Below are 21,571 nucleotides of genomic sequence, written 5' to 3' on the forward strand. Positions count from 1 at the left end.
TCTTCTTACCGACTAGAAGAAGCCGGCAGTTCATTGAATCACGTCTCTGGCCCTTAATTCTTGAGCGAACCTGAATACAAATCACTGGGGGCCTGTACCTGCTTGTACGTGCTGACGCAGGTGGGGCTGCAGAAGTTGAGCTGGGCCTTCTCCACGGTCAGGGTCTGGCACACGTCCGAGTCGCTCTTGCAGTAGAGGCCACAGCCCTCGCAGCAGTTCATGGCCAGCTGCCGGGAGTTGCGCCACTCCAGGAAGCAGGCGTCGCTACACAGGCTGTGGATCCGGCCCTGGTGCATCACCTCGTGTTCAATCTGACGGGGGAGCGAGAGAGAGGGAGGGAGCGGTGAGCGTAGAGTGGGGGTACAGCATGGCCAATGCTTAGGTTTAAGTTGCGTTTTGGGGTTTCTCGGATGGATTGTTACGTCCAGCGCCAACTTACCACCTAATAATAAAAAAAAAAAAGTTAAAAAAGATTTCGGGTTCACTGCCCCTTTAACAAGAAGGACGCACCAAAAAAAAAAAAGAAAAATCAAAAAGTGCTCCTATGGGGGTGCTTCCTCACCTTACTGGTGCTCTTGCATACAATGCAGTGGGGCTTCTCCTGTTCCTTGGCTTGGTAGGTAACCAGGCGAGGGTTATACAGCAGCTGGGCCACCGTTTTCTTCTTCTCCACGTTGGAGGCGGACAGGCACTGGTGACTGCAGAAGTGGATGAAGGTGTTGTTGTCCAGCGGCACCATCACCATGCTCTTCGGGTCATCGATTTCTCTGCACCGAGAACAAAAGGAAGACGGAGGAAGGAAGCACTGAATCAAAACAAAAGTATCAAGAAGTTCACTGCTAGTGCCAGCATAGAAAAAGGGAAAGGGAAGCCGACCGGAAATAAGGGCTTTGATCAACTCAAGAAAATCTAGGGTTAGATTTTCGCCTTCCCCTTACCCCTTCAAAACAAGGGGGAGGGGTAAGGGGAAGGGGTAAGGGGAAGGGGTAAGGGGTAGAAATGGGATTGGGCCTTGCTTGCATAAGCAAAACAACAGCTGAGGGACAAAGCATTGAAGCCATGTATCCACCCTAAAGACGCCTGTAGTCTTTCGGAGACAGTCAGAATGACATGGGGGGTTACTCAACCTATATCGCCTAGTGACCACGAGCTCATAATGCGTTCTGTCACGAAAATATCCAATGGATTTAGAGGATTCAATTATACTGCAGTTTTACTTTTTTAGGCTCACGAAATCGCTCTTTTGTACAAAGTTGGTATTCAAAACGAAACCCTTGCAGACAACTGCACACATTCTCGTTATCAAAAGCAACCTGTATCCACGTCCTGAAGGGCAAGTAAATGTTGGCTTGTAGCGCCAGGACAAAACGAATGAAGTGGGTCCCACTGCGAGCCAATAGCACCAGCGAGGGTAGTGGAGACGTACTTGTTGCAATGGTAGCAACTGCGAGCCTTGCTGGTCGGAGGCAGATGGCTGGACAGACAGACGGTGGAGCAGAACAGCTGGGTGGCGCCTTTCCTCTGGAACGCCGTCTGGCCCTTCACCAGCACCTACAGCGTTCGACCCAGAGGATTCTGGGTAAATAACTGCAGAACGGTCGCATCAGAGGAACGGGCTCCTCTGAACTGATGAGGTTTATGTATCGGCAATAATACACTTTTATGGCTTTGGATTTGTTTCATGGTTGACCCCTTCTTGTCCAATGGGAACGTACTTTGGGTGACGTTGGGTTAACAGCTACTTGAGCAAGAAGAGAGAGAGAGCTTACCTTGGAGCAACCACTGCATCTGATGGTGCTTATCACGGCAGGCGGGGGTAAGGGCTGGGGCTGGGACAGGGTTTGGGGTAAGGCCAGCAGAGTAGGGGCGGGTGCTATAGCCGGAGCAGGCAGTCTGGGTTTGATCCCAAGGGTGGCCAGCGTGGAGGCCTGAAGCAGAGTGCCTCTCCCTGGGATAAAGATGGTGGTGGTGGGCTGGGGGAAGGGGGCCGGAGCTGGTGGAGCGAATACATCGTTCCTTTTCATTCAACAGTGACCAACCAATGTGGCAAAGCAGGGAATTACTAATGTAAGAATACAGTGAAACCAATAACTTGATTGCCTAATTGGAAGTAACTTGCGGAAGAATGTAGGAAAAGTAGCACAAGGAGACCATATCTATAATGGGCCAAAGAAAACAGAAAGCATCACTCATTTATATGGCTGTTGTATCCTTAATGGTTGATCAATTAAATTTCTGTCTACCGTATATATAAAATAGCAACAAAATTAGTTTGATTAAGAAAACATTTGAACATATCAAAAGTCTGATTGGATGGGCGTTGAAATGTGTTCACTTTATTTTGATGCTTTGACTTTTGGTCTAACTATATACACTCACCACCTTGAGGTGCGAATGCATTTCCTCCCCGGAAAGAGAAGACTGAACTGATCCTGAGCTCTTCCTGGATAAAACACAGAAGCAAACACATAGACGTCAGAGTGGATTCTATAGGCATTACTGACCCTTTCTTTATTAGGAAACACATTTTTCTCTCCATTGGCTAACTTGGGGTCAGCTAGAAGCGCGCTAGGACATTACAGCTTTTTGGAGCTTTATTTTATCGGTATTCTTAATGGTTACTTTTTTATATTTTGTTCATTATTCAAATTGTATTATTATTATTATTAATATTATTATCATCATTAAATGATTTTTAAATAATAATAACAAACGTTATTATTATTGTAACCCCACCCTACCACAGTAAGAAGATAGTTTCGGCAGCCGGCCGTTTGCAACAGCAAATTAAAGCCCACAAAGGGCAAATCCCTACCGCTATTCCCGGTGTTAATTGTGAGACAGGGTATTCAGCGGTGCCCTACTTACATCCTTATGCTCCTCTTTGACCTTGCTGATGGAGGTCTGGGGCAGCAGGGCCACGTCGTAGCCCTCGTCCAAGGGCTCGTCCTTGATGGTGAGCAGGGGGGGTTCAGGGGCCTGAGGCGGTGGCTCAGGGGCCTGAGGCGGTGGTTCGGGGGCCTGAGACGGTTGTTTGGGGGCCTGAGACTGTGGTTCAGGGGCCTGAGGCGATGGTTCAGGTGCCTGAGGCGATGGTTCAGGTGCCTGAGGTTCAGGGGCCTGATGCGATGGTTCAGGGGCATTATGCGGTGGTCTAAGGACCTGAGGCACTGCCGCGGATGGCTCTATAGGAACCTGGGACATCAGAAATGGTGATACATTAGAAATTATCCTCAAAAATGTTCGGAATGTAGGCCCGTGGATTAGCCAATTAAGGCTCTAAAAATGCTTTTGGACTGTGACATCGACAATGCCATCAAGTCTATCTGCAGTAAACAGAGGCCAGGCACAATGTGTGTCCTACCTTTCTTTTATATTTCATATACACAGAATTGTTATACCCATTATTTAATTCATATAAGCTGCTCAGTCACCACTGTGTTGATACCTTGTAATACTGCTGTACGTGATCAGGAACTGTAAATATTGCCGCTACATTTTTAAAACACCAGGGGTCTCTTTTATAAAACTGTGCGTGGGATCGTTACTAAAAGTGTACGTACGCCCAAAAGCCAAGTTTTGCGTGCGCCAAAGAATATTCAGACTTATAAAACCCTGCTTACGCACACCTATAAGCGTGTGTGAAGTGTGCGCAGCTGAATCAGCTTCACGTTCCGCCCTATACACGCCCCCTTTTAACCATAAATGGTCAATGCAAACAACCTCATGACATCATTACATAGATTTAACGCATGATACGGGTTGAAATGAAACTTATGAGGGGCGATGATAAAACATAATCGTTCTGCTCTACATTTCTTCTGTCTGACTTCAGTTCAACACCACCGTCTGTCGCCAATTCGCCTTTTCCTCCAAACCATGCGTACGCATGGGTCACTTTGCTTAGGGCTGCGCACATTCTCCCGTCAAGTTAGTTTTTTATAGTTCACAACTTTGGCGTGGAAAGTCACATACGCCACTTTCAGCCCCGTTTTGTGCGTACGCAACGGTTATAAATTAGACCCCAGGGGCCGGTTGCACCAACTGGGCGTAACTAAGCCTGGTCGTAACTGCTAAGTAGGTCTTAGTTACGACCTGACGTTAGAATGGAACTAACGCCGGTTGCACCAACGGGACTTACGCCTGGTCTTAACTGCGCCCGGTCTTAGCCATGCGCGGCCATGTGAATGTTCCATGGTATGCGCATATCACCGCGTTGCTAGGATACCTCGTGACAACAGCTGTTTACTATTTTTCTTGACATGCTGTTGGACACCGAAATTAATAATTCATTGTCATTCATCAATTGTGTTAATGCCTAACAATAAAACACTGCAAACGAATATAATTAAAATATGTATTTGTATTGTCTGGTTTACGACGAGCAGGCATTTAGACGGGAATGGTTCTGTAGGAGAGATTTGTTTAATGTGTCGGCCTATATAAAACATATAAACATAGTTAAAACAACATTCACAACTGATTATAAGTTGAGAACGGACTAATCGGCCAGCGATATCTTCCCGACAGGCAGTCGATCTGTGAACACTGATCATATCGCCGGCTGTGCTTTGAAATGCAGTTTAGCGAAGCGGTGTAAGGATGGTGGTAAAGCTGCATTGGATTGGCTGTAATTGCTATAGAAACAGCCTGGAATTTCAACTCTACGCCTGCCCCTGACCAGGCGTAGGATTTACGCCTGGTCTCAGTGAAAAGAACGCTAAGCCCAGTTGGTGCAACCGGCGTAACGGTTAGGTTGGACTTAGAACGCCAAGTTACGACCAGGCGTAGTTACGACCAGGATTACGCCCAGTTGGTGCAACCGGCCCCAGGACAGTAAAGCTTCCTTGTCTGATCAGACAGTTGACTTCATACATTTGCTGTTCTTACACAGCCTTGCAAACGGTATGCTTTGAGCAGTCTATTTGAATGTGAAACAAATTAAATAGATACGTTTAGCCTTAACACTATCATATTAGGCTTTTTAAGTGTGGGCCCATAGACTGAGAATATGTCTGTGGTCAAAGGGCAGCCATCTTTATCCGAGCATCACCTTTCCCCCCTGACTGGCGTCTGGCTGCTTGGACGACTCCAGCGCTGCTCCAGCCGATGAGGCTGTGAAGAAAGAGAGACAGTTGCTCAAAATTAACATTCAACGAAACTTCCAAATCGTTGTCTGCGTTTGTTGGTTTTTAGTAACAAAAGATAAGGTAACTGAGAAACACCTTCTGATACTAAATAAGAGACTACTTTCAAGGGCTGTACAGAAGAAACAGACACATTGAGTTCCAAAGGCACAAATGGTAGGCCATTCTGGAAAAGCTTCTTTAGCGACACATTTTGGATTTCAGAGAATTTCCCAGTTTAACTAATTACAACTGTTAAGTACAAAATATGACAGTAATGTTCATTGACACTTTGTGAGACACAAGCTGAACAAACAGAAAAAAGTAAGTTGGGGGTTTCCCCTTCCCTTTAAATAATTATATTTTAATCCATTTTACATTTACATTTAGGGGGTTTTGCTGATGCTTTTATCCAAAAGGACCATTCATTCACGCACACATTCCCACACCAACGGCGGAGCCAACCAAGCAGGGCGACAGCCAGCTCGTCAGTGGCGGTAAGGGTACACCCTGCTCTGGGACAGCCCGACACACTAGGACAGGGGTCACCAACACAGCGCCCGCGGGCACAAGGGCGCCCGCAAGGACCACATGAGGCGCCCGCCGGCCTGTTCTAAACATAGCACAACTCATTCTAGAGCAACTCTTTCCCACCTTTTTTAAGTCATTCTTGATAATTATTGTGAGAAATCATTAACATGACTTAATTAATTAACATGTTTCACATAGATGAGTATCATTAATCATCATCATTAATAGTAATATATAACTAAAGGCAAACTGAGCAAATTTGTTATTCCAGAAGAGTATCAAACGGGGTGCCCTTCGTATGACTCAGTACCCATGAAGTAGCTCTCAGGTTCAAAAGGTTGGTGACCCCTGCACTAGGAGGAGCCGGGGATCGAATCTAGCGACCTTCCGGTTACCAGCCAACCCACTCCGCCCCCTGAGCTACTGCCGCCAACCCCCCGCCCCGTCTAGCCACACACACACCACACACCTGAGCTGGAGTTATAAGCAGGTCTGCCGGCCATCTCCACTTGTGGCCCATCTCCACGCTGCCGGTTAGCCCTGGTCCTCCGGCCTTCCTCCACTGACAACGGGCTGTCAACGTCGTAGTCTTCCAGGGTTCCCTGTGGCAGGGTGAATTGCCAGTCCTCGTCCTCTTCATCCTCGTCTTCGTCGTCGTCGTCCTCCTCCACCGCTGGGAATGCTGGTACGCCCTCGAGGACGTCGTCCATCCCGCCACTCGTAGCCTCGCCGCGGCTGGCTGCTGCCAGGACGCTTGAGGTTTGGGCCTTGCCTGCTCCTCCTGTGGTCACGGCCTCTGGCCTCTGGCTAGCAGGGTCTTCTGAAACCTGATCGGAGTAAAAGCAGGAGACATTGTCTGACTGATCTCTCAGATCCCCGCAGCCACCTCTTCGTTAATGCAAATACATTCATCCTAATTTGCATAAAAACAACCACACTTGACTCAACAGCTACTTATATTGGTTTTTTTTTGTCAATGATAACTAGCGTTTGGAGTAAAAAAGGGTCAATGCACATCTGCACAATCTCAAATAAGAGATGTGTTCGATTTCAGCTTATTTCTAAACTGTTCGTATAGACTCTGCGTTGTGTATTTTTCGTCGTAGTAGTCATTTTTTAAGTCGAAATAAAAGCAACTTGACAGGTTGGAAAAGAGGGTTGAATAGATGGTTTATTCCAGGATGTAATACAGCGAGTTACAGACGTTGAATAATCTATAGCGGACGAGGTTGAGGAGCAGTTTCAAGACGTGTTCCTTGGCAGTCGATCCCTCTTCTCACCGACCCAAAGGGTTGGGGCGAGTATTATAATAAAGAAAACGTGAATAACAAGAGAACAGAAGCACTCTCACCCTTGAAAAGGTATACGGCCCTGGCTATGTCCCAGGCGACCAGGTTGGTTCATCCTTGTTGAGACATAACAAATGGCGGAATGTTGGAAATAACACCTTATATCAGTGTGAGAGGCACTATTCTAAAAATATGTGAGGGTTCGACGGGTCTGCATTCATAAGTGACTAAATCCTCTCCATAAGCCAATACTTCGGACGCTTAAGGTCGAGATAAACTCCAGAAATGCAACATTTTCAAGATTACAGCTGTAGCACACGCTGGGAAACATCACCAACACGCTTATCTCCCAGCCAGCCATTCTAGGTTGCTCTAAGGTTATAATAGAAAACTATTTTCAGATGAGCCATCCTATTGTGCAGCCTTTCAAAAGTGTGCAAGCGGGCAAATATCTCAAACGTAACTGAGGTAACGTTAAATCGAGTCGGCTTTGTAGGGCCTTGGCTTATTCGATTGCCATTGTTTGATCATCTTTTTTACCTCTGAATGTTTAAGTTGAAAGTCTCCCGAATCCGCCATGTTTAATGTAGCATAGGGCGCGCGACTCGTTTCGCTAGATCCGCCCACGTCCATGGACCACGGATGGTAACGATGCTAACTAGCTATGGCTTACAGCAAACGGGTAGAACCATGCGTTCATTCTGAATTAAGGAGATGGCTTGTGTTTTTCTTCAATGATAGCATAATTCGTAAGGTAAACAATAGCAAAGCTTCCTATAAGAATATTGCGATTGCCATTGGTTTGGTTCTGATGTGATGGTTGCAAGCACACCGGGGTCTTACCCGAGTGTATCTCGGCACACAAACAAGTAGGAGGAGCTTGTCACACCAAGTGGGAGGAGCTTCTGTCGTAAGTGGGTGGGTGGCTTTGCAAAAAACATGTCAAAATAAAAAAGGCGCTTCTCTGCAAGACCCGCACTGGATATAAAAAGAAATAAAAGAAGGCCCTTTTACCGTCTTCCCCAGCCAGACGTTGAAGTTCAACTTTGTTTTCTCGCCATTCTCTTGGGATGAACTGTGAAATGTCTTGCTGCGGCTTCTCCTGAGTTTTGTTCAGCAAATTTGATAGCTGAAAGATTAAATTTCCGGTCGTTCTTCTTTCTCAGGGGCGCCATGGCATTAAATTGTGCTATCTATTTGCCGGTACGTCCTAGTAAGGTGAGGTGTAAATCTCCCAGCTTTCTGAAAGTAGAGCGAGGTCAGTGAGGCTGACCGTACGACTCGACAACAAAAATGGCTGCGCCCTTAAAGAGATTTATTTTCTTTGTAGGCTATTTGTACCAGGTTGGTCATTTTAAAGTAGATTTTAAATGCTCTTACATACTTGATTACATTGGTGCTTTATTCCGGTCACCAATTTATGCATTGAACGGTCTTGCTGTGCGTGCAACACAATGTAAAAATGTGTTGTTTGTCTGCAAAATCCCATGAATGTACATGTAATTCCATCCAGCTCATTGGTGCGTTATCGCCAATTTATAGACAGAACAGACCCGGCATCAAGGTATTAGTCAAATACAGACCCAGAGACCAGCGTTTATTTGTCTAAACGTGTAGCCACTTGTTTTTTTACGGTAGTTATTTAGCTATACAATGATAGGTCACATCTTACAAGTAATGGCCGCTACACAAAACACTACTTTCAATGTTGTCAGTTTGCTATACAGCCAATACACAACTTTGTCATGTAAACTGCTATCTTGAAGTGGGTTTCACATTATTGTTATTATGACTGATCAGCGCCACGGCTCACAATTTACGAAAAAACATGAGAAGCGACGCTTCCAAAAATGGATTTCCACAAGAAGTTAGGGATCCAAGTGTCCACCTGTCATAAAGAAGGTCCTGAAGTTTAACTTGTTCGGCATCCCTCCAGGCCTTCTCACTACTAGACGATCATCACTCACAGGAGTCCGCTATGATATTCATTTGTGCTGTGGATGTGGAAGCGACTTCAAAAACACTTGTTGGCGACTGAAAGAAATCTGGCTAATATTGTGTAGTGTGAACTCAGCATAAAGGTGCGGCCACACCAGACGCGTATCTCGCGTACTTCGCGTATCAAATCGCCATTTTTTCCATAGGGAACCATTGGTTTACGCGCGTATTACGCGTATTAAGCAACATTTTACGCGCGTATAGCGCGTATGTGGCGCGTATATTTACGCGCAATACGCGCTATACGCGCGTATATCGCGTACATTTCAAGAGTTCAAAAAATTGAACTTTTTACGCGAAGTACGCGAGATACGCGTCTGACGAGACACGCATTGCCCAATCAGCGTTGAGCTTGACCCGACGTCACTGGCAGAGAGTAGTGAGCTTGGACAGAAGCATACGGCCGACGTCTTTCTTTATTCTGTGTGGAAATAGTAACATAGTTACGCCATTAAATGCTTTTATGGAAACATTTCTAGCGAGAAATGTGCATTTTACTTTCATAATGTTCACTCGGTGAATGTGAAGGATGTTTGGTTTGATAGTTATGACGAAGAGGGAACGCTCCGTTCACTTGCATGGACAGAGTCTCTGGTTACTAAGCAACCTCAACGTCTTGGCGGACTATTTCTCTGCTGGGAAACACACCAGACACACCATGTGAAGTTATTTAACCCGATTATTGTTATTTATATCCGAGATTATTTAATCTAACCCGATCTAAACTCTATCACCCAAACACGGCGGCGTTGGGGTTTCCTACCTCGGACTCCAGCGCAGCCACGGCCGACAACTTTCTTTATTCTGGGTGGAAATAGTAACATAGTTACGCCATTAAATGCGTTTATGGAAACATTTTTAGCGAGAAATGTGCATTTTACTTTCGTAATGTTCGCTCGGTGAATGTGAAGGATGTTTGGTTTGATAGTTATGACGAAGAGGGAACGCTCCGTTCACTTGCATGGACATGGACTCATCTAGGCGAGTGACGTATGCGCGTATGGCGCGTATTGCGCGTATGTGACCATTTTTGACACAAAATGGTCAAGCAACATTTTACGTGCGTATCTCGCGTAAAAATTACGCGAGATACGCGTCTGGTGTGGCCGCACCATAAGACTGCAAATATCTGTTACCTTGACATCACTGTGGCCCAACTGCAAAGATGGCGCCGAATCAGGGTTGTTCTCAAACATTTCATATGATGGCTTACCTATAACAGATTAATTTGGTTAAGAAAAACATCAATTTAAACAATGCCGTAAACTGGCACCTTTCATGATCACACACTGTAGTAGGGCATACATGCAACCTTCAAAACGTTGGGGTCCCCTGCTCCATCAGGGGTGCATGGGAATCAGGCTTGGGCAAAATTCAGAATTTTAGAATTGGCCTCAATTTGATTCAGGAATTGAAATTGGAAATGAATTGGCTCCGCCACCACAGGATGTGGAATTTGAAATACAGGAAGTGGAATACAATTCATGGCAATTCAACGAAATTCCACGCAGTCACACACAGAAAGAAAGTGTTGAATATTATATATATTCAGAGTTAGGAAGGTTACTTTGGAAATGTAGTTAATGTATACATTTGCCATTATCAATGTGATTTGTTTTACTGTATTTTTTTGATTACTTTATAAATGCAATGTCATTTGTTGACTTGATTAGTTTGATCTATTTAAAACAATACAAATGCATTACGGAAGGGATAATCACCTCAAGGCAGGGCAATAAACAGTTAGATATGCCCGGCTCGTGGACGGCTTACCTTCCACAAGCCGGGCATATCAAACTGTTTATTGCCCTGCCTTGAGGTGATTATCCCATTTATTCTACTTCTTGCTTGCCAACATAATAAAACAATTCTAATACTTTAATAATTATGCTTTTTCTTATTCGTATTGCATGCTTATTAAATGTATACTCTGTTTGAGTTAATCTCCCTCAAAAAGTAGTCCCCTTTAATTACGATTGATCAAACAATGTTTTGTACACCTCAAAGGGCATTATCCCTCTTATACCATTATCACTTGCCAAAGAAAATAAATTAAGACCACTCATTTATATTTTCATTAGTTTTTAAAATCCAAATATAACGTTTTTCACATGGCATAATTTAGTTTCCCGGGTAATGCCTGAGGGTTTGACTAATACCTTGAACAATCATTACCCTCCCGTCAGGTTCTTATGCAACGGAAACATTGTTCAGTCCTCCAGTAAATAGGACTTGGCAACGGGAGGCATTCTAGTCGGCTCAGCTATGAGCCAGAGAGCTATATGCATTGTACATAATTATAAGTCGAAATTCGTCCCAGCCTTTATACCACAGCTCTCGTTTTGAAGGCTGAACAGACAATTTGACTGGAACTACTTAGCAGATGTCAATATATCAGGGATTAATGGACACCCGGCAGCCAATCAAAATCGAGTATTCCAAAAAATACAAGCGGCGCATTGATCTACCATTCGATTTTTTTTTTTTTTGGGATTTATCAGCAGCAAGTACAACCGACAAGTCAGCGGGCAACCTGTCGGGTTAATGCCCTATTCCCAGCCAATCAGAATCAAGCATTCTTAGACGAAGTAGAATAAGTAAGATCAGGGATTAGGAATAAATGTAACCAGTCACTCCCCAACCCTGCACATATTTTGCATCCATTTGCAACCCTGCATCCATTTCAACCCTGTATGCCATATCCTATTCGACATCCAGTATCTCAAAATCCGAAGTGTCGTCGTCCTCCTCCTCCTCCTCTTCACTGCCAACATGTATTGGTGGGAGGGGGTGAATGCCTTTATCATGTTGGAGGCATTATCTGTCAAAATAAATTAGATTTTTTCCTGAATGATGTAATTTTCAAGAACATCATCATACATTTAGGAAATGTTTTCAGCCGCATGCCTCACTTTAAAACGCTGGCAACTCAGTACTACACTCTTCATCACAAAATGTATTATGAAATGACCAGTCATTCCAAAAAAGGACCTCATTGATCGGTTTGACCATAGACCAACTCAGTTGAATCAGATACATTTTTATAATAGCTGAGCGCTGAGGGATACGGTCCTGGCTGAGCTCTCCTAGTGAGCATTGTGAAGGAGGGTTGGGCCAAATGCAGCGAGTTTATGAAATCCTTATGGTCAACAGTGGAGAGAGGGAGGAGACCATTTGAAATGTATGTAACAACACCGTCATTAAGAGCCACTTGACGCCGATCAGTGATCTTGCTAGAACCTGGTGTTTTTGAAGGATGACCACGCTGTTGCTGGATTCTCTGACCGCTGGTTACAGAGAATACTTCAGGATGTTTCTTCTGTGGGGAAAAAGAGTAAATTAATATTCCCTTGATGTAGATGAAGAGAACAATGATTTATATGAATTCCAAAATTGATTGTTTTCTTCATTTATAAAAAGTGTTAAGTGTGGGGCATGCTTTGAAACACATAATGCCCAGCACCAAAGGTACTAAAGTACTTTACATAATGTAATCATATTTGGCTGAGTTAGTTAGAACATTCATTTTAATGTTACTTTTGTGAATGTGAGTTAAAGTTGTGTTTAGGCCCGGTATGCCAGGCTCTTGTGTTGTCCTTTAGTAATGCAACAGGTAGAGCAATGAGATACTATAGAGCAGTGGTTCTCAAACTATGGTAAACGGTGCGCTATCAAGTGGTACGTAGAGGAATTAGAAAAAAAAAATTGTTATATTGGAAACAATAGGCTACTATCAAAATACTAGTACCAATGCAGTGGAGGCTTCTCCAGTGAGGAGAGGGAGGAAGATCCTCCTTAACATTGTTGAGAATAGAAAATGTAGATTGCCCAGACTACTAATGAATTAATGGCCTTAAATATGACTACCGTATTTTCCGCACTATAAGGCGCACCGGATAATAAGGCGCACCTTCAATGAATGGCCTACTTAGAACTGTTTTCATACATAGGGCACACCGGATTATAAGGCGCATAGAATAGAAGATACTGCAGCCAAACGTTTGACTGGGGTTGCGTTATGCATCCACTAGATGGAGCTGTGCTAATTGTATCGCTCGTCACGCGCAACGCAACTACTGTGAGGACGAGTTGCTGCATTGAGCAGATATAAAACTGGAACCTTTATGACAAAAAAGTAAAACACATTTAAGTCAGTTCTAAACTTTAGATTTTCTAAATATCTTGCAAACGTGAATGATACAAAGTAGAGAGCATCGCAACCTGGAATCTTGTAGTTTGGCCAGTCTTCCGACGAGACAAGGCCCGATTTCCTGGCTCTGTGATCGTATAGTCAGTGTGACATGTTAAATCGTGGAGGAATATCTGAGAATCGTGTAGTCTGAACCAGCCATAAAGGGAATGTCAACAAAACAGTCAGATGAAGTCAAACTTTATTAAGCGTTCTGACAACTCCTGTTTCAGTTGGAAACACGTAAAAGAAAGTCTGATACCGCTAATTCAAACGTTAGTGCAAAACTCAAAATTGTTCAGTTAACGTACGTATAACACGGAAAGCTCACTTTTTCAGTTCATTCCCGTCCACGAATCCCTCGAATTCTTCCTCTTCAGTTTCCGAATTGAACAGTTGGGCGAGTGCGGCATCTAACATGGCCGGCTCCCTCTCGTCCTTATCCGAGTCAGTGTCGCTGCTGTTGCCTGGCAGTTCATTGATTATTCCTGCCTTTGTGAAAGCAATATCTAGCGTCTGGAGTTCTTAAATTAATCCACCCGGAATGATGGTAAGCTCTGAATTAGTTTGCTTCACTTGTTTTTTGACAGCATCGGTGATATGGGCGCGCATGGAGTCGTAGATCAAGAGAGTTTACGTCTGGAGAGTTTACGTCTTTTCATAAAACGAGAGCACCAAGAAGGACCGCCTCGAAATTCACTGATGTTCATGTCCCATGCTAGCGCTGTTGCCTTCATTCGAATAGTGACTGTAGAGACGCTTCTACTTGCGGCTCTCTGTTCAACAACCCACTGTTCGAGTTTGTCCTCTAACCGTGGCCATCTTGCTTTGTTCCCTCGGAAACTCTGTTTAATCTTCTTTACTTGGCGCAGGTCATCTTCTTGCATCCTCCACTTCCGTACCATTGATTCATTAATGTTGAATTCTCTCGCTGCTGCTCTGTTCCCATATTCTACTGCGTGACTGACAGCCTTGAGCTTGAACTCTGCGTCGTAAGCGTGTCTCTCTCTTGGAAGGTGCCATTTTGGGGTCTTAATACACACACGTGGTGTGGGACTGTGAGTAAGCACAGTACCGGTGTTTACTGACTACGGTAGCCGTAATGCTGCAAGCGGTGCGGCTTGGTCGTAGTGAAACATTTTAGTATTATTTAATTGTTTTTATTGGTTTTTCATACTTAAACATTTTGACAGAGCGCCTTGAGCACCGTGTACAACCAGTATGGATCAACCAATTAACCAATTGATCCATATATAAGGCGCTCCGGATTATATGTTTTTTGAGAAAATTAAAAGCTTTTAAGTGCGCCTTATAGTGCGGAAAATACGGTACTTTAATGCCTTTGTATATGTAATGTTCGGTTCCCTGGGTAAAGGGACATTAGCACCCCCTATCTGCTATTGACAATTACTTCAGGGAGGAAGTTCCTCCCTCAGCCTCCATTGACTCCCATTTATTTCCCCGAAAGTGTTGGCGGCCGGTGAATAACATGGTGTTCAATGGGAAAGAGAAGGAAATTCCTCCTCCGAGCCTGCTGCCGGGCAGGGCTGCCCGTGGCCGAGCTGCGGACATAGAAAAACTTTCCCTTGCATTGTAGCACCCTCGATCTTAATTGGCTTAAGACCGAGACCAACATTCCGAAACGTCCATTAACATCCACATTTGCCTCAAACGATGTTAGGCTTACAGCCCATGCAAATTGTTCTGAAATAATGTTCTTGTTGTTCTTTTAATTGTTTGTTACTTTGATATTGTGGAAATGTTAGTGAATGATTCAGAGCATTATGCATTTTAAATGGCATCACTTTTGGCTTTGCATCCTTTCCTTCTGCCCTTTCCTTCTGTATCAATTCACATAATTATCCCTCCCTGCTACTTTGTAGTTCCCCAAAACACCCTGAAACAACATGAGTCTCACATACTTGTTATGCCGACATACGCCACTAACAGTGCAAGCAGGCCAATGGAAACCAAGCACGCAGTCCTTCCTCCCTCACTAAAAAAAAAAAAACACCAGCCGAGATCGTGTTCTCACTTGCTGTGTGTGTATGTTTATGTGTTTCCGTGTCTCTGTTCTAGTGCTACCGCTTTGTACAGCTGACAACAACTAACAATAAATAATATTATTTTTAAGTATAAATGTGCCTCCTGCATGAGATGTGCATCGCTGAATAGGGACGCAGGCCTACACTACTGTATGTTGTTATATTTTATAACATCTGTCATAATGGTGGTACTTGGGGGGACAAATATTTTCTGTGGTGGTATGCGGCATAAGAAGTTTGAGAACCACTGCTATAGAGAATAAGAAGTATCCTAAGGTAATGCATCACATTTTTATTAATTTGGGATTGTGCAATACACTTTCTTGAGTGGTGACCCCTGCACTGATTATATCAAATCATATCAATAGCATAATACCATCGAGATGGATTTCAAAATAAAAGTTGGACGAGGCAATAACTTACCTGTAGATGCCTTTTGAAATTTGAAGTAGCCTTGATCGAGCCACAGACTGCAGTACTACAGTACTTGCATACAGCTCTGTGGTTTCCTGGTATTGTACTTAGAATTGGTTCATTAAAATGAACTAGTGAAGACGATCGTTTAGGCTTACTATAGTTGTCCATATTACTGTTATTACACTTTGCAATTTGTCAAGTATATCGATATGAACTGTATGTAATAAGTTGTAAGAGACGTCAGAAACCTCAGTTCAGCTTTTACCAACAAGTTTCAAACAGCTTTCAAACAAATTACCACCATTTTGAATTGGTTAAAGTAAAGCATGATGGGAAATTGAGTCTTTTTAATGGAATATGCTTTGTAATATACGGTAAAGCTTCATTGTTAAATCACTGCACTTAAATTATATATGAATATAAATTCTACTTCCTTTAGTTAAATTCAAATTGTAATTCTATATCCTGATTCTGACTTCAATTCAAATTCAAGAATTTAATATTGGAATTTCCGAGTCATTCTATATTCAATTCTGAATTTTGCACAAGCCTGACCCTTATCACTTTTTTTTGCCTGACTGATATATCGGCTGATGCTGGCCGATTTGATCAATCTATCACAGATAGATCGGTATCAGTGTTTATGATTGTCGGTATGAAATGGTGTTTTTATGAATGTATGAATGTAATTAGGCCTACCTCTTTATGATTCCTCTACTGTCGTGGTCGAACCTCCGAATGCTTTAACTGACATGAGATTGCAATGGATTTCATATAACATCATTCCCTGATGATTAATGCGCACCTTGATCCTTATAATATAATTCTAAGTAAATTATGGATTCTGTTTTTCACTTTAAATAAGAGGCAATTAATATATTGGCAAGTTACTGTCTGTTCAAATGAGATCCGGGCTGGATATAGCCAACTTTCTTCTTTCTTTCTTTCGTGTAACATCAGAGGTCCAACTCAGTGTCTTGTAGCCATGCCCTTGTCTCTGGTCCCACGTCAAAGAGGCCGGCTTCCGAGGGTGGTCTGTGTAGGGGGCAGGTGGTCATAATATGCTGGACAGTCTGTTCAGGGGCACCACACTCGCATGCAGCGCTGTCTGCCAGGCCCCACTTCTTCATTGATGATTTGAACCGACCGACCCCAGTACGTAGACGGTTCAGCAGAGTCCATTGCCGGCGTGGAAGATCGTCTCCTGTGGCTCCATCTCCTGGATCCAAGATGTAGTGGTGGATTTGGGTTGGCCCAGCCCTCTCCCACTCCTGTTTCCAAGCTGCCGCCAGCCATCCATCTTTGGACAGGTCCTCAGTGGTGGAACGGAGCAACTCTTGTGCCGCCTTGTTGTAAGGGTGGCGGGACTTGAGTCTGCTCAGAGGAGCTGCTGTCTCTGTGGTGTTATGGAGGATGTGCAAATCATGCTTCCGTGCTTTCCTTGCCAGGGCGAGAGTGGCAGCCTTTCGTCGTAGGCCAGCCGGTGCGATTCCTGCAAGGACTGGCAGCAGGACGATTGGGGTAGGCTTCAGGCATCCAGTGATGATCCGGAGGGCGTTGTTGATAGCCACATCCACCTTTTTTGTGTGTGGACTTCTGCTCCATACTGGGGCACAGTACTCCGCTGCTGAAAAGACCAGGGCTTGGGTGGATACCCGTAGTGTCTAGCCAACTGTGCTAAATCTGATTCCTGTGCTAAATCTGATTACTGAACTATATTAGGCATACTATAGGCTATGTTATAGCCTATAGTAGATAAGATGGCATTTTTTGAAAATATGAAATATCCTTGGGAGGAAGCCTATTCTTACCTTCTGAAGATTAAATTCCAAGAACCTCTTCTGCTCTGATGACAATAATCAAGTGATCAGATATGTTTACAATGACTAAATCGAACCCACTCTGCTTTGCAAGAAGATGATATTCTCTTTCAATTCACACCTAATGGGATGATCTACTCCAGTTTCTCTGCACGTGTACAGGAACAGAGAATACATGCCCAATTCTTTCAACTGCTGCTTTGAATCAGGAGACCAGATTGAATGATGCATGATCATATTTATTTTATTGAAGTAGCTGACTCAGGGAGATTCCCACAAAAATCCCAATGTACCTGTACTGTCCTGTACCTGTGCAAATGGCAATGAACATATTATACTCTACTTAGGAAAAGTTATGGGCTGAGAGGCTTGTAGTTTTTATTTAAACAGAGGTTCTTTCTTTCCCTTTTAAAAATCCAAACAGGTTCACAGACATCCTTGGTCGGGTTAGCATTAAGGGTTCTTACCAGTACCATGATCAGCACCAGGCTCCATTTCACAATCATTTGGAGAGAAGGAGGTGGGTGTGGGCTGATGTCCATTGTCTGGACTTCTGCAGGGGTTTTTATCCCTTTGTCTTTTTCTCTTATATCTGTAACACACAGAAGAGAGCAATAATTTAGTACAAAGAAAGCAGTTAACCACAAGTTTATTACATCCTTAATTCAAGTCTACAAATCCCATATCATGTCTCAATGAGCTTTATGAGATAATGTAGAAATAACAGAAACTATATGGCCTGAAAGATAACCCAAATAAATGTAACACTACTGAAATTGGACGACAGCATATGTCAATCAAATCCCCTGAGCCAATTGGATGCAGTCAGCAGCCAACAGGCATCCGCCCCCTTTCCCCAGGTGAACTAATCACCTAATCAAGAAGTCAGTCAAAAGGCAGCAGGACACAGTCATTCCAAAACCAGTCAAGGAGAACTTTTGAAAGAGTTTTCAACCCTGGACACAAAGCCAAACTGACCTTTGCTGAGACTTCAAGCCCTCAAGGACCTGATGTGCTTGCTGAGGAGGAATGTTTCAATACTGAACACTGGTGAGACCTCCACAATGGTAAATGTGATTAAACTGCTGCTCCCAAGTTGAGCAGATTTTCTTGCCTGTTTGCCTAAACAGGTCAGGCCCATTGCCGGAGCAGAGAAGATGGCGAGCTAAAGGAGCATCATGAAAAGACTCAAAACATTTCCCTCAAAAGGCAGGCCTCAAGCCTGGCTGTGTGGTGTGGTAGGATTTCCCCTACCTAAGCAAACATTGGATTTTTTTTTTTTTTTGATGAGTTTGGGGATTGCAGCTGGGATCTGTGTCACGCACATACTCCATGTCCTCCAGCAGCACTCCAGTCGAGAAGTGAGTTGCTGTTTGGAGGAGTGTACCCCGTTGCTGGCGGCCTATCCGGGAACTGTTTCAGGAATCCTCCGAGGGCGATTTTGAAGGCATCCAGAGTGGTTTGCCTGTTTACATCTTTGGGAAGGATGTTCCAGAGGCGTGTTGCTTTGACACCGAATGAATTGTCGTACGCCGTTGACATGGACTTCTGTGCCTTGTAGTTATAGGATGGCACTGTAGCTCTAACTCCAAGTCGGGCAGTGGAGTAAAAGGACATGTCGATGTTGTTTGGAGCTTGGTCGTTAACAATCTTCAAGGTGTGTATGATTGTGTAGCGCTCACGCCTGCGTTGGAGTGATAGCAGTTTCAGCTTCTCCAATCTCTGCCAGTAGTCCAGTTCACTGAGTCCAGCTATCTTCTTTAAAAACTGTTTCTGGATGTTCTCCACCGTCTGGATATCTGTTATCTTTGAAGGGTTCCAGAGCGGGCAGCAGTATTCCGTTTTACTTCTTACCAGGCTCTTGCATAGTGTCATCATGGTGAGAACAGATCTATCCCAGAAAGCACCAAGGATCCACGACGCCATATGCCGGTAAACGCCGGTTAACTCCAAGATCCCGAGTGTAGGCAGACGATTCGATGAGCTTTCCTTCGGAGGTATTGTCTTGTCTCCACAGTGAAGGGTAGCTCACGGAGTAGCTTTGAGGTGTTGAGGCAGTAATTCATCACAACAAACTTGTCTTGATGGAGTAGCATGTTGTTTGCGATGGACCACTGGGTGACACTGGTCAGGCTTGCCTAGCAGAGCTTTACAGAGGAGTTCCTTGATCACTTTAAGGAGTTTGGTGTCATCTGTGAACGTCAGGGCTTTTGAGTTACGCGCAGCTAGGACCGACTCAATAACATACATTATGAAGAATATGGGTCCAAGTGCCGTGCCCTGGGGGACCCCGCTGGTTACGGCTCTGAAGGTTGCCTTTTCGCCATCAACAACCACGGTTTGCTGCCTGTCGGTTAGAAATCTCTCGATCCATGAGTATACCTTCCCAGATATCCCATATAGCTTCATCTTGGCCAGGAGTAGTTGATGGTCTACTTTGTCAAAGGCTTTGCTGTAGTCCAAGTAAATAACGTCAACTTTGTTGCCCTCATTTAAGCTCCTCAAGATAGTGTCTACGTGCTCAATCAATTGAGTGAGACAACTTCTACTCTTTCTGAAGCCGTGTTGACTGTCTGGTAACAATGCGTTGCTCTCCAGGTGGTAACAAGGTGGTTCCTCATCACACGTTCGAAGATCTTGATTATGTGCGATGTTATGGAAACAGGACGGTAGTTCACTGCCTCCTTCTTGTTGCCCTTCTTATACAGTGGAGTGATGTACTGTGTTTTGAGGTCGGGTGGTATTCTGCCACTCTCGAGGGAAGAGTTCCACAGGATCCACAGTGGCAGTGCTAAGGTGTTCTTGCAACAGCAGAGAATTTTTGCCGGGATGTCTCCATCGGGTGTTGCAGCGTAGGGGTCCAGCTCGCTGATAGCGGATATAATGTCGTTAACATCAAAGTCAATTTCATTCAGTTCGGAGTCTTCGACAGTATTTATTGAGCCCAAGCTTGCCTCCACGTCAGCCTTATCCGGGTCACTGAAGACACTGACATACTGAGATTGGAGGATCTCAGCCTTTTCTTTGGGGTCGTTCACTAGCACTCCGTCTGCATCTTTTAACGGTGCTATCGTAGATTTGCATTTAGCTAGCCGCTTGGCATAGCTATAGTAGAATTTGGGGTTAGTCTTGATGGTGTCGACCGCCCTAGTCTCCCTCTGGTTAAGCTGATTAGTGATCGCATCTTTAATATTGTATGCAACCAGGTTAACTTCCGTCTGGAGCTTGCTGATGTTACTTGATGCCGGGTTACTTGCCTCCAATGAGCGGATCTTCTTGTTCAACTTTCTTCTCCTCATTTTCAGAGATAATTTCCTGCTCAACTTTGCTCTTCCTTGCTCCAGGGGGTCTGGTCTTTGGTGGACAATGTTTTATCGACAGCTGGAGTAATGTCAGGATCAATAATTCCTTGAACATTGAGCAGTCGGGGTCTCCTTCCCCGTCGCAGAGTGCCTTTAGCTCGTACCAGTCGATTTCCATCAGATCAACATTAAGAGCATCCATATCACCGTTGTGGTAGTTGATCGACCTAAACGACCAGGGATCGATTGGTCCTTCCTTCCTTGGAGGTGATGTCGGGTTGAAGCCAAGGGTACAGGTAATCATCCTATGGTCAGATAAGATGGTGGGTTGCGTGGTAGTTTCCAAGATGTACTGAGATCTGTTTGTCAGTACAAGATCTAATATGTTATTTCCTCGTGTAGGTTGAGTGACCATCTGGGTTAGGAAATTGGTTTCTATCAGATCCATCATCCTCTGATAGGCTGCGTTGGGCGGGCTAGAAGGCAAGATACACTCCTCCCAGTTGAAGAGAGGCAGGTTGAAGTCGCCTGTGATGTACAACTCAGGGTATCTGTCATCATGGCCGTGGACGTCTACCATGTCCTGAAGTTTGTCTATCATTGAGTTGAAACTCCTATCTGGGGAGTCTGGAGGGCGGTATATCACTGCGAGTATGACATGCAGAGAGTCGACATACACTGCGACCAGATTGTTGTGCGGGTCACTGATAATCTTTTGGCTTGACGGGATTAGCTTCTCATGGAGGTAGAGTGCGCATCCGCCTCCTCTTCTACCAGATCTGTCCGATCTGAAGCACTGATAGTTGGCGAGTTCCGTCTGGGCATCGCTGATAGAATCAGTGAACCATGTCTCG

The 21,571-nt window shown here is 44.4% G+C and overlaps 1 protein-coding gene across 6 annotated transcripts in view; it reads right to left on the bottom strand.

Annotated features, from left to right (window-relative positions):
- The window catches only part of LOC115543703 (zinc finger MYM-type protein 4), a 31,902-nt gene that overhangs the window by 7,693 nt on the left and 2,638 nt on the right, over positions 1-21,571 (bottom strand). Inside the window, exons 3-12 of one of the 6 annotated variants that reach the window (XM_030356188.1) lie at positions 17,883-18,007; positions 10,081-10,157; positions 6,127-6,484; positions 5,054-5,115; positions 2,869-3,195; positions 2,383-2,443; positions 1,770-1,993; positions 1,427-1,551; positions 563-767; positions 99-311 (exon numbers count right to left, since the gene is read on the bottom strand). In XM_030356188.1, coding sequence (XP_030212048.1) covers positions 99-311; positions 563-767; positions 1,427-1,551; positions 1,770-1,993; positions 2,383-2,443; positions 2,869-3,195; positions 5,054-5,115; positions 6,127-6,484; positions 10,081-10,157; positions 17,883-18,007 — 1,777 coding nt within the window. Of the gene's footprint in view, positions 1-98; positions 312-562; positions 768-1,426; positions 1,552-1,769; positions 1,994-2,379; positions 2,444-2,868; positions 3,196-5,053; positions 5,116-6,126; positions 6,485-7,008; positions 7,063-7,486; positions 8,220-10,080; positions 10,158-17,882; positions 18,008-21,571 lie in introns of those variants that run through there. The other 5 variants (XM_030356187.1, XM_030356191.1, XM_030356190.1 and 2 more) reach the window with 5 other exon arrangements.

This window comes from Gadus morhua, chromosome 5 (genome assembly GCF_902167405.1).
Source record: "Gadus morhua chromosome 5, gadMor3.0, whole genome shotgun sequence".
NCBI classification, from domain to species: Eukaryota; Metazoa; Chordata; class Actinopteri; order Gadiformes; family Gadidae; genus Gadus; species Gadus morhua.